We start from the raw sequence: 12635 nt of genomic DNA, 5'->3' as shown, positions 1-12635 counted from the left end.
AATAGAAATCGAATTCAATATGATTCAAAAGGAAGGCCCATAATCCAATGTCGGGCATGCAGGAACAACCATCCACATCCGACACAAACAATGAGAATCAGGGCAACACTATTGCCACACCCGGCAGCTACCAGAACAACCGCCGAGGAGGAAGGGGTGGAAATGACAATAGAAATCGAATTCAATATGATTCAAAAGGAAGGCCCATAATCCAACGTCGGGCATGTAACCAATGGGGCCACTTCGCCAGAGAGTGTACGAAGAATGACACTCCGCAAAAGTTATGTCAATGGTGTGGTCCAGGGGACCACGAAGATGCAAATTGCCCGAAACAAGTAAAACTCATCAACAACGACAAAGAAAAAGTTTTGGTCGTTACCCACAACCAGGCTAAACAGGCGACCTATTCTGACCCCCACATGAAAAAGCAAAGGCTACGGAATGAAAGTTGCAAAGGATACGAAAGAGACTGTACCCCGACGATTGGAGGGAGAAACTTAGTCAATTAGATCCTACAAATGGAGGTGCCTGTCAGAGTCCAGGATCTGTTACAAGTAGTACCACAACTCAGAACGGTATTGTTGTATACCCATGCAATAATGGCAGAGACGAACGAACAACCAACGATGGAGATGAAAGGGCAACCAACGGTACCAGGAGGGTCGACAATAGACCCATGTTGCTTAAAGTAAGCAGCGGTCAACATCCAGCGGTGGTCAAGATGGGAATATTCGGAACCATCCTGATGGACACCATCCTGATGGACACCATCGTGGATGGTGGGTCTAGGGTGAATGTCCTCGAGGAGACGTGGAAGAAATTGGGGAAGCCGACCCTGTGGCCGTCCACATTCAACCTACTCGGCACTGACCAGTAGAGGATAAAACCCCCTGGGACCTTGGTGGCCTAACAAGTAACTATTGGGACACAGCCATTTGTGTTGGACTTCGACGTAATCCCATTGAAGAAAAAGGGATATGATGCCATTCTGGGAAGAGGATGGCTAGTGGCCGCCAAAGTAAATTATAACTAGAAGAAGAATACCTTGACAATGGAAAGTGGAGAGCGGAAGTTTGCAATCGATCTCCGAACACAAATGGTAAGCAAAGAAATGGCCTCGTCGTCGGAATCTGAGTCGAATGAAGAGCATCAAAGAGATGAAGGTAGAATGAATCCAAACGACAAGGGCATCTTAGAGTTGGAGGAGTGTTCGAAAGATGAGACAAGTTCACTTAATAGGCTTTTTCATTGGCAAATGGAGGACTATGAACTCTTCCATACGTACATGCTGGGCGGCGTTGAAGAACCCTAAGATGAGGAGGTATTTCCACCACAGTTCGTGGAATACAGAGAGGAAGATGCAGAGATCAATGAGAGTCCCGCCCATTCCTTCGAAGGTAAGGAGATAAGATACGAGGAGCCATCGATAGAAGTTACAAATCTTGGAGACGTGGAGAATCCAAAGAACATACTCGTGGGGGACGACTGGAACCCAATCTGAAGGCCGCGGCATTCAAAAATTTTCTCGAGTACAAAGATGTATTAGCATGGACGTACAAAGATTTAAAGGAAATCCTACCGGAGATGTGTGTCCACCGCATACAACTGGTACCTGGAGCCACTCATGTGCGGAAGCGCCCATATAGGATGAATAAAAACTATGCCACCCGCGTAGATGAGGAGATACAACGCATGTTGGAGGCCAGTATAATATTCAAGGTTCAAACAAGCGAATGGGTGTCACCTATTGTGATATCAATGAAGGACGGGATCCAAATCCGGATATGCATGGACTTTCGGTGCCTCAAAGCGGTAACAATAAAAGATCCCTTTCCAATTCCATTTACTAACACGATTCTGGAAGAAGTGGTTGGACATGAGATGTATTCCTTCATGGATGGATTTTCTGGCTATAACCAGATTTCCATCGCAGAGGAAGACAAACTGAAGACTACTTTTGTGGTGGAGGATGGCGTGTATGCGTACAATCGAATGCCCTTCGGATTGTGTAACGCACCCGCCACGTTCCAAAGGATAATTCTATATATATTCGACAAAATGTAAATCAGCAACTTTCGCGCCTTTCTAGATGATTGGTCCATTTTCAGTAAACAAGACAACCATTTAAAGGCACTTCAGGAGTGTATGGAGAGGTGTCGACGGGCAAGGCTGGCATTAAATCCAAAGAAATGTTGATTCATGGTTCCTCAAGGAAAACTACACAGACATATCATTTGTAAGACGGGACTAAAGACTGACCCGGATAAAGTAAGGGTCATAGTCGAAATGGAAGCCCTGACGGACGTATCTGGAGTTAAATCCTTTCTCAGGCACATTGGGTATTACAAACAATTTATAAAGAACTATGCCAGAATTGCTCTTCCCTTAGACAAGCTGACACAAAAGGGACAACCATACATTTGGACATCCAAGCAGATCGCCTTTTTAGAACTAAAGAACAGACTATTGGGAGCACCCATACTAGCGTATCCTAATTGGGGCAAGGAGTTCCACGTCCACATGGACACATCAAACTTCGCCATTGGCACAACGTTGGTGCAGACTGGTGATCATGGTCTCGTTCACCTAGTGTATTTTGCAAGTCAGCTACTGTCAAAAGCCAAGAGAAATTATAGTACCACTGAAAGGGAGGCTCTTGGGATGGTGTACTCAGTGCAAAAGTTCAGACATTAACTATTGGCTACACTGTTTACTTTTTACGTGGATCACCAAGTGTTGATGTCCCTAGTAAACAAACCAATTATCCAAGGCAGAATCAACAGATGGTTGTTGCTGCTCCAAGAATTTACCTTCACCATCATCGTGCGACCCGAGAAGAGTCATGTTATTGTCGATCAGCTTTCCCAGCTCAAGTCCGGGGAACCACCGGAAGGGGTCAATGACGACTTTCTGGATGCACATCTCTTCAGAATCGCCATTCTTCTGGAATGGTACAAATCTATCGAAGAATACCTGTCAACGTCTCAATTTCCAAGAGAGATGCTGCTAGGCGAAAAGCGGAAGTTAGTTCTCCAAAGCCAAACGTTTCAGTTAATAAATGGTCTTCTCTATAAGATGGGTCCTGATCAAATACTATGGCGATGTGTCATGGAGGAAGAAGTGCAAAATGTTTTAAGGGAAGCATATGAAGGACCAACAGGTGGGCACATGGGACCTGACACAACAACACGGAAGGTCCTGCTTGCCGGGTTATGGTGGCCCACTCTTTACAACGACACACGAGAATGGGTGTTGAGTTGCGACACATGCCAAAGAGCTAGCAAACCACTAAAGAGGGACTTCATGTCATTGAACCCGTCCCACGCTCAGGAGTTATTTGAATGTTGGGGACTAGACTTCGTAGGTCCCCTGAAGACAAGCAGGGCTCGGCGCTGTCGCTACATAGTAGTAGCCACGAAGTATCTAACAAAGTGGGTAGAAGCACGAGCACTACCTGATAATTCCGCAATCAACACGGCCAAGTTCTTATACGAACAAATCATCACCTAGCACGGTATACCTATTCAGTTGATGAGTGACAAAGGTCACTTCATCAACCACGCGATTAGATTACTAATAACAAAATTCAAAAAATTTCACTCATTGTCAAGTCCCTACTATCCACGGGCTAATGGCCAGGCAGAGGCCACAAATAAAATTCTGATGGACATCATATATAAGTCATGTGGTGTCGAATAGGCCGACTGGGAGGAGAAGCTACCTTCAACGCTATGGGCCTACCGTACCACATTTAAAGTCACAACGGGACAGACGCCGTTCTAGTTGATGTTTGGTCAAGAAGGGGTGGTGCCAGCCAAATTTATGGTTCCGAGCCTGAGGATTGCAATTGACAATAGACTAGGAGATATGGAGAGTTTGTGGGAACACCTCTACCAATTGAACAAACTGGACAAACGTAGATTAACAGCACAATGGGCGACAAACAGAAGGGGCACAGACCCGTCGAAAAGCGTGGCATGATAAACATTTGAACAGGACGAGGTTCCAACCAAGCCAACTCGTGCTTTGGTTCAACGGCTGTAACGAGATAAAACCAGGCAAGTTCAAGGTTAAGTGGCTGGGACCATAGTTTAAAAATTCGGTATTGGCAATATCTCGGCTGACCCAAAATTTTTGAAAATATCGGAATTGGCAAAACCTCGGCAATTAATCGGCACTTTTATCGAACATTTGAAAATATACAATTTCTTAAAATATTCTTTAAAATACATACATAGTAACGTACACATTAAATTTGTAGAACATATAATGATTTGAGATATCTACCATATATGAAGCAAAGTTCTAAGTTAAACAATAATTCATAATTTCATAGCAATTAAAACTTAGTGGATTAACATAGTAATAGAAATCAGAATCATAAACTGGAAAACAAGTATAACATCAAAATATAAATAAGTTCAATACATATAGCAATCAAACTCCATGAAAGTTTGAAACTACAACTTCTGAATACATATTAAGTTCAAGTTTCAGTATCAATGAAAACTAAAAGTAGCAATCATAAATTGCGTCTACGAGTAAAACTCAAAAAAGATTGCTGCTGTTGGGTGAGTGGTGTTGAAGTAGTTGCCATAGCAACATCCTCAACAGGTGCCCTAGTAGGTGCCTCACGCTCCACAAAAGCCTCTGATGGATGACCAAGCTCAGGTTCCACCTCACATGCTGCCACATCTGCATCCCAGTCATCTGCCTCCATCTCAAACTCAGCTAGCTGCTCATCTGTCAATAAAGGTTCGCCCACATCCTCATCTACACCCTCACCATCAGGAGGAGCAATCCAATCTGCTGAATATGGATCAATGTCATCCAAGTCTAGTGCTGCCTATGAAGCTTGCCCTTTCACCTTCTTCTCGTGCAAGAGAAGGTTGTACTTCACATAGACCAAGTCATTTAGGCATTTTTGGGTCAACCTATTGCGTTTCTTTGTGTGTATGTTTTGAAAAGTACTCCAATTTCTCTCACAGCCAGAAGCACTACAAGGCTGCGATAAAATTCGAATGGCAAGCTGTCGAAGATTAGGTGTTGTGGCACCATAATCTTCCCACCACAGATCTGCAAGGTTTAAAAAAATCATTTATGATGCGATAAAACTTCCAATAAACTTCACGAGCGAAATAAATGGTATGATAAAATTAAACGCAAGTTCTTTTTTACCTGGCTGCAAGGTGTATCTCCTATGCTTGCAATCAGGAGAAGAAAATAATGGCCCCTCTTCCCTCTTGTAGCTCTGCAACTCATCAAGTATGATGTCTCGGAGGTCCGTATCAGCAACCAATCTTCGAATACATGTGTCCAAGCCAATTTGAACCTCTGCATCTGCTTTAAAAGTGTTGGAGAAATAGTACTTGGGGTTCAAGTAGTAGGCAGCTGCATGAATGTGTTGGTGGAGTTGTCGGTTCCATCTACGATCAATGATGTTCCATATGGGTCTATATTTGGTCTCATTTGACCTATACAAATGCTGAATGGCCTCTTTTGCGCTATCCATAGCCTCATATAGAAACCCCATGGGGTTTTTATCCCCATCCACAATTTGTAGAACCTTCACCAATGGCTCTGATACCTAGACATAATAAGACATACAAAATCAGCCAATGAAAATATTTCAAAATTAAATTCTAAATCATCAATTAAGATTTGAAAACTTACTTTGAGGGTCTCCTTTATTAGCTTTTCAAAGCTACCATCAAACACAATCCTCACAATCTTCTCTGCTTCAGGCTTCTTGGCATAAGGACTCTCTAACCATTTCTTATCAAGAAACATGCGCCTGAGGTCTAACAATGTCTCTGATATGCTTTGCAAATTTAGAAAATTAGTAGCAAAGCGGGTGACCCCTGCTTGGACAAGATCCTTACCACTAGTGTGCTCTCTCATAAGACTCAAGACCCATGTATGATTGTAGATGTACTTCGCAATATTCCTTCCATCTTCAACCACCTTCTCCACCCAGCTCAGTTTCCCTAGATCCTCAAGAAGCAAGTCGAGACAATGGGCAGCACAAGGGCTCCAAAACAATGTAGGATGTCTCTCCATCAGAAGTCTATCGGCTGCCACATATGCAACTGCATTATCAGTCACAATCTGGATGACATTAGCCACTCCCACTTCTATTACCACCTCATCCAACATGTTACACAAATTTTCTGCATTTTTCACTTGATCAAAGGCATCAACTGATTTTAGAAATACCAACTGCACCCCTGAAGCAACTAGAAAGTTGATGAGTGTCCTATTCCTGCCATCGGTCCACCCATCAGAGATAATAGTGCAACCTTTCTGTTCCCAAACTCTTCTTTGCTCTTCCACAAGTTGATGAATGTTTCTTACTTCGTCATCTAACAACAGCCCACTCACCTCATAGGGAGTTGGGGACTTGAACCCCTTACCAGACAAAGAAATGGAAGTTACCACTTGATCCCAATATGGACTGCATAAAGCATTGAAGGAAAGATTATTCCGGACCCAAAATCTCATAATTGCCACTTTTGTTTGTTCGTGCATCTCTTTGTTCAATGCAGTACCTAGTAAGTCGGGTTGAGCACCAGGAGTGTTACGTGGAACCCAGAAATCTGCTAAAGACCCACTCACACTTCCCGATCCCCGTATCCGAGGCCCAATAGAAGAAGAACTTTCTCCACCTGTTTGTGATCCTATAGAACTAAACGTCTCCATTGGGGCTGCCATGGCCTCGAATATCCTCTTTTTTGCTGCCTTACTTTGTGCCTATTGTCGAAGGCTTGCTATAGCCTCTCTTGTAGCCTCTTCTGGACACTTTAGACACGGTGTAATATCATTGCATGGAATCTTTGCAAGATGATATTTCAATCGGCTTATCCCTAAAGTCATCCATTTAAAGCAATGGATACACTGGATATCTCCTTTGTTTGCTCCTGCAATACCATGTTTCCATAAAGGGTCCTTTGCTTTGCCACCACTAGTCATCCTGTTACAAAAATGAAAAATCAAATATTAGATTAGTTTGAGATCAAACACAATTTGTAGCAATTTATAAAATAGTATGAATCTATAAAGCACAAATCACATTTAAATAATATCCTTACTTAAATTTAGATTTTATATTTTATCTTGTATCTGCTAATTTTTTTAAAATTTAATAAATTACAATTTTACATTACAGCTATTAATATTTAATATTTAGTAAAATAGTGAAATAGTAAAATATAGTAAATAGTAAATATTAAAGTCGAATATTTATATAATAATAAAACAATATTGTATAAAAGTTAAATTTACACTAATACTATTTTATTACTATATATAAGTTATTGTTTTATAATTTTATTATTATATATAAATTTAAGTTTTATATTTATTAATTTTATTATTATATATAAGACTATAAGTTATTGTTTTAAAATTTTATTATTATTATTAATTTATTATATTCTAATCTGTTGGTAATACATATTATATATTACATTTAATCCAAATAAAAAATAATACATTTGTAATACATTTAATCCAAATAAAAAAGAATACGTTTGTAATCTGTTTGTAATAATTTTTATTTAACTAAATACAATAATATATATTAAAATTTAATATAGTATCACAATGAACTATGAAAACGAAAAATTCAAATATAAAATCAGCAAAAAAATAATTAAAAACGAACCCAAAACCCTACCTGGAAAGAAGACGCGGCAGACTACAGAGCAAATCCCGACCTCCAACTGTGGCTACCTTGGAATCACGAGGACGGCAGTTTGAACTTTAAAGAATAAAGACCTTGCTATCACTGCGACTGCGATTGCTATCCCAAGTCCCGACTACTATCAGTCATTGCGATTCATGGCGACAACGCTCTTTTTGGATCTTTTTAGCGTATGTAAAGGCACGGCCAAAAGTTGAAAAGACCTAATTTTCTTTGACCCCAGTCAACGAATTAATCCGCTGCTTTTTAGATTTATTCGCGATATATTGTGATAGAAACCGCTGCGAGTTTATTAAAAACTCGGACCCGATATAGTGCGCGTTTAATTCGTCCACGTTTTAGACGCGCGATAATCCGCGATTTCGGCGATATATCGCCGGCATTTTAAACTATGGCTAGGACCATATAAAGTAAGAGAAGTCAGCGACAACGGATCCATCAAACTGTGGACCTTGGACGAGCGTGAGATTCCTAAGGCCATCAACGGATCGAAGCTAAAAATCTATCAAGAACGACAAGGAGGCGAAGTAAGTAATAATCGCTCAAACAGACCGAGTTAAGTAAAGGGAAAAAAAAGAAAAAAAATTAAATTTAAATTTAAAAATAAAAAGAGAATCCCGCAAACGCAAGGGTGTCCCGCAGACACAAAGAAGACACATGGCCACAAACATCTGTGCCCTGCGGCAAGGGTTCGTGGGCAATGTTTTTTCCGCGGGCAGCGTGTAAAGTCTCGGTGTGTTATAAATTCCCGCGAACGCATTTTCCTTATACGCAACATTGAGTAATAAACACTTTGCCACTAGGTGATATTTAGCCGCAACAAAATAATAAACTTCTGGGTGTTAGAAAGAAGCTTTGTCGAGTGTTAAGGATTTTAAGGGAAATCGCAGTTGTAGGAGTATGTTTAGCGGAAGGAGGTGGAGAAAATAGAAGCAGTCAGAAAGAAATTGCAGCCACGGATACGTGAGAAAAGGGGTTGAGTGGTCTCTCACATCTCCATTCATAAGTTTTGGAGGATGCCTTCTGTTAGAGGACGATATATTCATGCAAGGCACCCCCGTATGAGGCGAATGAACATTAACCGATTGTTGTTCCATACATCGGAGACAAGTTGCAAATCACGTTTGGATTGGGTTGTTGTGTGAGAAAAGGAAGAAGCTGCGGAGGCACATCATCCGCAGAAAGACAGACAGGTAGAGGACAACAGCGGCCATTCATGAAGGAAACATTGCCACAAAAGAACCATTGTCGTGGGAAACATTGCTACGGGAGACAAAAGAGAAAAAGAGTAAGAAAAACCCTCATCTTTTTTTGGGTACATTAAAAGACAAAACAAGAGACAGTTATTATGGAATCTGCAGGGAAACGGAAGCAGTGGAAGAACCAGTTGAAGGAAAATATGGAGAAGAATGCAAGAGGCTTGGCTTCTGGAATGCATTTTGCAGGGCCAACAGCATCCAGCAATAAGAAGCAAAAGGTGAAGGCTGACCTCTCACACCTCGCAGTTCAGTTTGAAGGACTGAATGGTAGCAAGTGTCAAAAATGGTGGCAAGAAACTCCAAACACAAAGGTAATCAAACAAATTTTGGTACGAGCACAAGTACATTGGTCCATCCAACTTCCCGTATTTTCCATTCAGCTGTTTGAATCGGTTTTACGAACCATGATTGAATCATACAATAGGAACAGCAAAACTAGTACATTTGTGTACAAGTAGCACCATATGACAATTTCCTTCAAACCAAGGGATTTCAGTAGGGTCTTTGGCATTCCTAGCCAAGGATGGAAAGTGGAGATCAAGAACCACAAGTTGTCGCAGGAACGAAAAGAATATTGGGTGAAATTAGTAGGCCACAATCTCACGCCAGAGGAAATGGAGTCAGTGGTAAAGGGTGCTAAGAGTAGAGGGCTACGAAGAGATTTTATTCAGGAGGGCCACTGGAGATGTATCATGGATGTCATCAAAAGCAGATTGACAGAGGCAAGTCGGGCTTCGGATATAGCTTTGCCGCAAATTACATTCATGAATGGCACTGTGTACAATTGGGCCACGATCCTCACCAACAGGATGGAGGAGTTTATGACACTCCAGCATCGCACATTCTTCATGCCACACCATGCCATTAGTTTGTTCTTGGAGGCAGTCCTACATCAAGTACCAGTCGACGATTTTGAGGTTCCATCGAAGGGGAAGTTGGCGCAAGGAGAACCCCTAATATTCTATTAGAGACATTTAGACACGGGTGGAATCGTGGCCGGACAGAAAAAGGTATTTTAGGGTTTGGAGGCATACAGAGATACAAACAACGGATGAGAGGACACCACCACAGTGAGCAGTGGGATCGACTCCGAGGAGGATAGTACTTCGGCGAAAGTTGGCAGCAACGCGACAGCCAGCAAGTCCACATTCTTTACCTCTCCTCGGTTGCCAACTTCGGCACACTTGACCACCACCACTTCGCTCATTCCTCCATTTGGCCAAAGACATGCATCGATTGTTATGACTCCACCAACGGCCATGACAAATGTTGTCCCACCGGCGGCCACGACACGTCCCACCGACGGCCACGACAAATGTTCCACCAGTGGCCACCACCAAGGGCATGCCTCCACAAGGTTTTTCCCCAAACTCCGTTGCACCAGCAAAGCTAGCCTTAGAGATGGTAGAGTTGCCAGTGCCAAAGCCCGAACCTTAGGTTCGATTAGATGTGATTGGCTCTAACACTGTGGTCACTCTCTCTTCCTCTTTGTTGGCCGATGCCCAACCAGCCCAGCTAGTTTCGCCAGCCCAGCCAGTTGTGACCGTACAGCCAGTTTCGCCAGCCCAGCTAGTTGTGCCAGTACAGCCAGTTTCATTGGTACAACACAACTCGATGAAAGCATGCAACCAATGCAGGTAGCTCAGCCCGACAAGATGGAGGTGATGGACAGAGCGAGTGCATTCCTACGATAGCAGTTCCAACTCATTCCTGCAGAGGTTGGACCTTCCATTCAGTCCCCGAGGTATGGAGGGGTATCCCTAGGACTAGCTGTTGTATCGAAGCCATAGGAGGTGGGAGTTCCATAGGCCGAGGATGCACCCAGAGAGGAGGAGGCTGCACCGGATGTGGATGTGGCTACCGCAGGCGAGGCAGAGATGGATAGTGATGGGGAATGGATGATGGACGATGTGGTGAAGAGGATTATGGGTCAGATGAGGATAGATGCAGGGACTACCTCAAAGCTATGCGGGTTGCGCTGAAGAAAGGACATATCGTTGCATTACAGGCTATGACTCGTCGAACAGAGTTGCATTTGATCCGAGCTTATCTTTTGGGGGTTTGTCCTGAGCGATTTCGCTCTTGCTTCGAGAATAGAGGATGGCTAGCAATTGAGACACCAGAGATGTTGGCTGATTAGGCCACCAAGCCCAAGCTAGGACCATGCAATACTCCGATGTAGAAGCTAGTGCACGAGATAGTGGGGTTGTATAAAGGCATTTGTTATGCTCACATGCATGCAAAGGCGGACAGGGCTTCAGAAAAGATCACTGCTGAGATATCTCTGGCAGTAGAGAGGGAGACTAGAGAGAAGTTAGCTGCGGACTTGGTCAACCAGCAGGCAACATGGGCAGCTGAGCGTATAGCACTATTACGGGACAAGGAAACCACCGAGCAGGAATTGCAAATAGCTAAGGCCCAGGCTATGGACGCAGTGCTTCTTCTGAAGGAAGCCGTGGAGGTTAATATGCGGACTCAGAAGGATTTACACATTCGGACGGATCAGGTGTACGAGTTGCGCCAACAACAGAGCTCTTCAGGGACGCAACCTCCTCCCTAGTCTATATTATTTCTATGTTGTATGTTGTTGTCTCCTATTTTATTAGTTTCTGAAGTCGCCAGGAGATGACTTTTCTTTTTTGGGGGGGGACAATGTTGTCTAGAAAAAGGGTGGTTAGACAGTTACCGATGCGACGACGGTTGTGTCATTTCATTACACTGTTTCGTACATTATAAATGTTGAACACTTTTGTATTTGGCATCAGAATCAAAGTCGTTGTCATTGTATGGATATTATTGCTATGTACAGAAACATTTTGATAATGAATAGTGATTTACATTATCTGTTTTCTTTTTTGTTCGGCACCGGCTAAACAATTTGTACTTTCAAATGCTCTTATCACCACCTTAAACTTACAGACATAGGATCATTTGTTGCTGAGCCCAATTCGAAGTACGTGCTTGGTATATTCCTTAGCCGCCGTACTTCATGAATTTCCCAAAAATGCCCATGGAATAGCGAATCAGATTTATAGCAACTGCAGAATAGTTGTCGTTATCCTCTTTTCTTTTTAATATATTATATGTTATATGTATTCCTTAGTTTGATTGTATATTGAAACATATGTTGATCATTTATGCTTTTTATATCTTCTACCATTACTGTATTCTTGAATGTTTTCGATCTTCAATATTTGTGATTTCTCACCATTGATCAATTCGCATTATCATTCACGGGATGGTAGGATCATGCTCTAATACCACTGAGATTACCTGAATCTAGTCGTTCCAACAATAAAACCCAGTAAAATATCTTTCCTAAAATTCTCTCCAGTCTGTTCTTATATGCTTCTTAACCAAAAGTCATGTCATTCCAAATATATATTAGTTTATTAATAATATATAATGCACTATTAATAATGTAGTAAAATCTTATATTAATCATATTATAACGTTACCATATTTACTATTTAATATGTTATTCTATTCTTTCTTTATCTTAGTAAATGAATTATGTTATAATTTGTTTAACAATTTATTTTTTATTATTCTTTCTTTATTGATTTAGATTATATTTATATTTTTTATTAATATACTCAATAAACATTATTATTATATTAATAATATATTATATCATTAGACTAGGGAAAGATCATATTAGTTTATATCTTATA

The 12635-nt window shown here is 41.6% G+C and overlaps 2 protein-coding genes across 3 annotated transcripts in view; both read right to left on the bottom strand.

The window, feature by feature from the left end:
* Positions 1-12635, bottom strand: part of LOC149566117 (plant cysteine oxidase 3-like) — a 113414-nt gene that overhangs the window by 89155 nt on the left and 11624 nt on the right. The gene's annotated exons all lie outside the window — the stretch shown is intronic.
* On the bottom strand, positions 4834-5539 carry LOC149566118 (uncharacterized). Its single transcript, XM_089819550.1, has 2 exons — positions 5179-5539; positions 4834-5076 (listed from the first exon to the last, which is right to left on the bottom strand). Exons 1-2 carry the CDS (start codon positions 5531-5533, stop codon positions 4847-4849), a joined length of 585 nt encoding a protein of 194 aa, XP_089675676.1. The 5' UTR covers positions 5534-5539; the 3' UTR covers positions 4834-4846.

The sequence above is a fragment of the Cupressus sempervirens genome, chromosome 3 (genome assembly GCF_028749045.1).
Source record: "Cupressus sempervirens isolate cs-2001-9-10 chromosome 3, ASM2874904v1, whole genome shotgun sequence".
In the NCBI taxonomy this organism is placed as follows: domain Eukaryota; kingdom Viridiplantae; phylum Streptophyta; class Pinopsida; order Cupressales; family Cupressaceae; genus Cupressus; species Cupressus sempervirens.
Note: the sequence above shows the minus strand (reverse complement) of the source record. Positions and strands in the feature narration are given on the sequence as shown.